The 3,996-nt window shown below is 37.6% G+C and overlaps 1 protein-coding gene across 1 annotated transcript in view; it reads left to right on the plus strand.

The window, feature by feature from the left end:
- antxr1c (ANTXR cell adhesion molecule 1c) overlaps positions 1-3,996 on the plus strand; it is a gene marked incomplete at its 3' end in the record, with an annotated part of 33,495 nt that extends 29,499 nt beyond the window's left edge. The window contains 1 exon segment of the mRNA XM_024284261.2: positions 3,985-3,996. Within this exon segment, the coding sequence (XP_024140029.2) occupies positions 3,985-3,996 (12 nt within the window).

The following is a 3,996-nucleotide window of genomic DNA, read 5'->3' on the forward strand; positions in this document are numbered from 1 at the left end:
TTTAAATTTGTAAATTAATGAGAAAAAAAACAGACAAATGTATGCGAGAAAAATGTTTAAATCTACAAGATTTAAAATCTTAAATTTATGAGAAAAACTCAAATTTACAAGATTTAAAGTCTTAAATTTAGTAGAAGAATAACTTCTAAATTTACAAGATTAAAGTTGTAAATTTACGGCTTCTAATCTCATAATATTACTTCTTTAAGGTAGCCTTAATACATACTCAGTCGTAAATTTTGATGTGTGTGAAATCTTTGCATGGATCGCTCAAACAAAAGTTTTATTGGAAATAAATGTGAAAGCTGTAGATTGGAGGGCCATCCCATAATAACTTCTAAGCAGGTTCTGGATACGTTTGTCTTTTGGTTTTGTTTGTAGATTCTGGGAAAAAAATGTTTTGAGCGAATTAGAGATTTTGGTCCCATTCATTTTTCTGGTTTCTGATGTCGTCATTTACTTATTTTGAGTCAGTGAACTCGCAAAAAGGGGCGGGGCCACACAAGACTCTTCTACCCACTCCTTTTCAAACACATTGTTTTACTTCTTGTCTTTTTTATTTTGTGTTTGTGTTTGAAACAAAATAATAATTAAAACAAACTTTTAACTTAAAGGTGCAGGAAGAAAGAAGAAATGTGAAAAGAATCTGGTCCTTTTAATCGTCACCGTTTGAAAGTAAAAACATAAAAACATCAGTTTTTTAAGTCTGATTTTCTTGGCAAAAGCATTTTTATCAGGAGAAGAAGAGGACCCAGCACCGAGCCCTGTGGTACACCGGGACTTAAATGAGTTTCCTCACACAGACTAAAGAAAACAGTTTTACTTCCACTGAATGGAGTCATATTACTACAAAAATAAATTTTCTCTGGCTAAAAATATCATTTCTGTTTTCAAAGTAAATAAAAACACAAATGTTCTTAATTTCTGTATTTTTCTAAAGAGATACTGGCTGAGCTTGCTTGTTTTTTATTTTTATTTTATTTTGCAGATTTTTCTGATTGTTTACAGTTATTTTAATACATGCAGAAGTTTGTTTTTCTCAAATATTCAGTGAGGAAGCAAATGTTTCCCAACCGTCACCATTACATAATGATGGCTTTAATTGTTTACAGAAGCGTTAAAAAACTTTAACCGCATAATAAGTGAAGGAATGTTGGAGCAGTTTTAATGAGAATAAGAAGCTCTGGGGCCGCATGAGGGTTTAGATGATCAGCAGTAATCCAGATTACAGGGAAACAAGAGTTTCTTTGAGAAAAATGATTACAAAGCTGCACAAACTGTACTTCTTCAAGGATTTGGTTCCTTTTGCAGCTGCTGAACTAATGAAAGCATATTCAAATACGAGAAGTTTGCTCTTAGTGTTTCTCTCTGCAGAGTTTAAAAAGCGAGGAGTTAAAATCCTCCCTCTCATTTTCCATTATGCAAACGCTGCTCTGATCCTTCCCACCGCTTATTAGCAGGTTAGCATCTCCAGACCGTCTGCAGACCGCAGGCAGCTGGAGAGCGGCGGGTTTCCATGGAAACCTCCGCCTCGCTCAACCTGCTGGAGTTTGCGGTCTGTCCGACATTTTACGACGTGTTCGGAATCACATGAATCATTTGTGAGCTTTACACCTCCCAACCTCACGGTTCCATTTCCATCTGGACCAGAACTTTGTCCCGACTAAGAACTTCAGCCTGGCTGGGATCATGGGGAGTAAAAAACTCGGATTTACATGTAATCCGGGGCTGCCTGTGCGCACACGTGCACGTGTTCACACATACAGACGGTAGTGACTGTACCTTGACCTGAACTCACTTCTTAGCCCAGATTTATGAGGCGCCGAATGTAAAAGTTCAGCCAATAAAAGTCAGCCGACAGTTTCATCCGATTTAACTAACTTTGGCTAGATGTGTTGCTCCTACGCATAATTATTTAGGTATGTTTTATTTTATTTCATAGATTTTTGTTGAATATTTATTTATTGTGCACACTTTTGTTATTGTCATGGCTTCTTCTATGTTGCTATTGTCATGTATTTTTCCTGTTTTTTATAGAAGTTCAACTGAATTTCCCTTCGGAGATTAATAAAATATTTAAATTATTAATGTAAACATAAATTTGAAATATTACTTCCAAATATATATGTGAATGTAAAATCAAAGGTTAAATCAAACTGTTAAAAATAAGTGTATTCTAAATGTTTAATAAATTTTAAAATGTACCAAATTTGATGGCCACGCCCATCAAACAAATCTTTAAATCTTTAACCATAGACTTCACCTCATGATCTTTAAGCTACCGTACCATTCCTACGGACACTTTGCGTATTGGCGGGAAAGCTGCTTTCCTCCATGTCAGACTCAGTTTATTCACGTTAATCGTTGATACTTCATGACTGTAAAATGTTGCATATCAGCACAAAGTGTTTTTTCTTCATTTCAGAATCTGAATTTTACTCATTTCAAAAACGGCTAAAGGGTTACAGTAATTCTAAGAACGTTAACACTGGAGCTAAAGCTTCTGTGTTAATAAGTTAGCCTCCACACACATATGAATGCTAGCCATGGGTTAAAAAAGTCGCATCTGTTGCGTAAAGCCACTCCAGAACCATCCAATGAGTCTTTCACACTTAAATCCTGGAGATGTCGCCAGCTACTGTCACTTTTCAATGATACTTTACGTCGTAATTTTAACAGATTGTGAAAAAACGAGTGCAAAGCTGCCTTACTGCACTTCTAAATCCGTCAGAATTACATTGAAGAGTTACGGTAATTCCAAGAACGTCAACATTGGAGTTAAAGGTGTAAGGTGTTAGCGTCCACACACAGACGGATGCTAGCTATGGGCTACGAATGTCGTATTCTTTGTGTAAAGCCACCCCAGAACTATCAAATGTGTCTTTGACCCTTTAATACCGGAGATATCGTCAACGATGTGAAATAAAACATGTTCTTTGAACTAATGTAACTTTTCGACAACAGTTATTGCAATTTCTGTCATTTCAACGGATTCTGAACACTTAACGTTAGTATTATGTATCAACATAGAGCTGCTTTTCTCAGAATCAGTTGGTTTTGCGTAAGCACATTTTAATTGCAAACCATCGATTGCAAAGTCTTTCACCACACTCGTACAAGTGCTAGCCATGAGCTACGGATGTCGCATTCCTCATGTAAAGCCAATCCAGCACTATTAACGTAAAATTTCAACAATAGTTGTCATGCTTAAAGTTTCCGCAATTTCTGTAAGTCCCACAGTTCTGAACACTTTAGCCCAATTCGAATTCTTCCCTCCCTTCCCCTACATTTAGCCCTCCAAACGCAGAGTTAAGGAAAAATAGTGTCTCATATTTTGGACGTCACTTTCGCTCAATGTCATCACCAACCGTCGCCTGTTAGCTAGCATTAGCGCGGAACTTCCCGCACTCGAATATACATAACAACAGCGGTTGTATAACTTTAAAAAGGTCATGCTACAACAAAAAGTCAATAATTATATTTAAATGTAAACTTCTGTTCTTCAGAGCGCACCAACCTGACAAAGAGCGCTTCTCCCCCGCGACACAAAAACCCCTCGCGGGGGAGGGGTCTGTATCCCTCCGTTTGAAGGGGAGGACATTAAAAAATGTATTTTGGGCACCACTTGAACTTCACAAGCCCCTTGAAGTGGAGGGCTATAGAAATAGGGAAGAATTGGGATTGGGCTTTGGTGGTGGTCAAGTGTTGTAGTTTGACGCTTTTCTCCGCATCAGAACTCTTTGGTTTACGTTACTGGCATAAACCATCTAAGAGGTTATAAGAGTTATATAAGAGTTATAGTATTTCAGAGAACGTCACTTTCCTCATGTAAACCCACTCCAGAACCAGAGACCATTTCTAACTCCAGCTCAGGGATCTAGATACCTAATTTCTGCCTAAGAATTTGAACCAACACAACTATTTATGGTGCGGGGGTGGGGCATTTCATGCTACATCCTGACATGTTTGTGCCCCTCCTTTTAGGGTCGCTGCATC

Source organism: Oryzias melastigma, linkage group LG19 (genome assembly GCF_002922805.2).
Source record: "Oryzias melastigma strain HK-1 linkage group LG19, ASM292280v2, whole genome shotgun sequence".
Classification (NCBI taxonomy): Eukaryota; Metazoa; Chordata; class Actinopteri; order Beloniformes; family Adrianichthyidae; genus Oryzias; species Oryzias melastigma.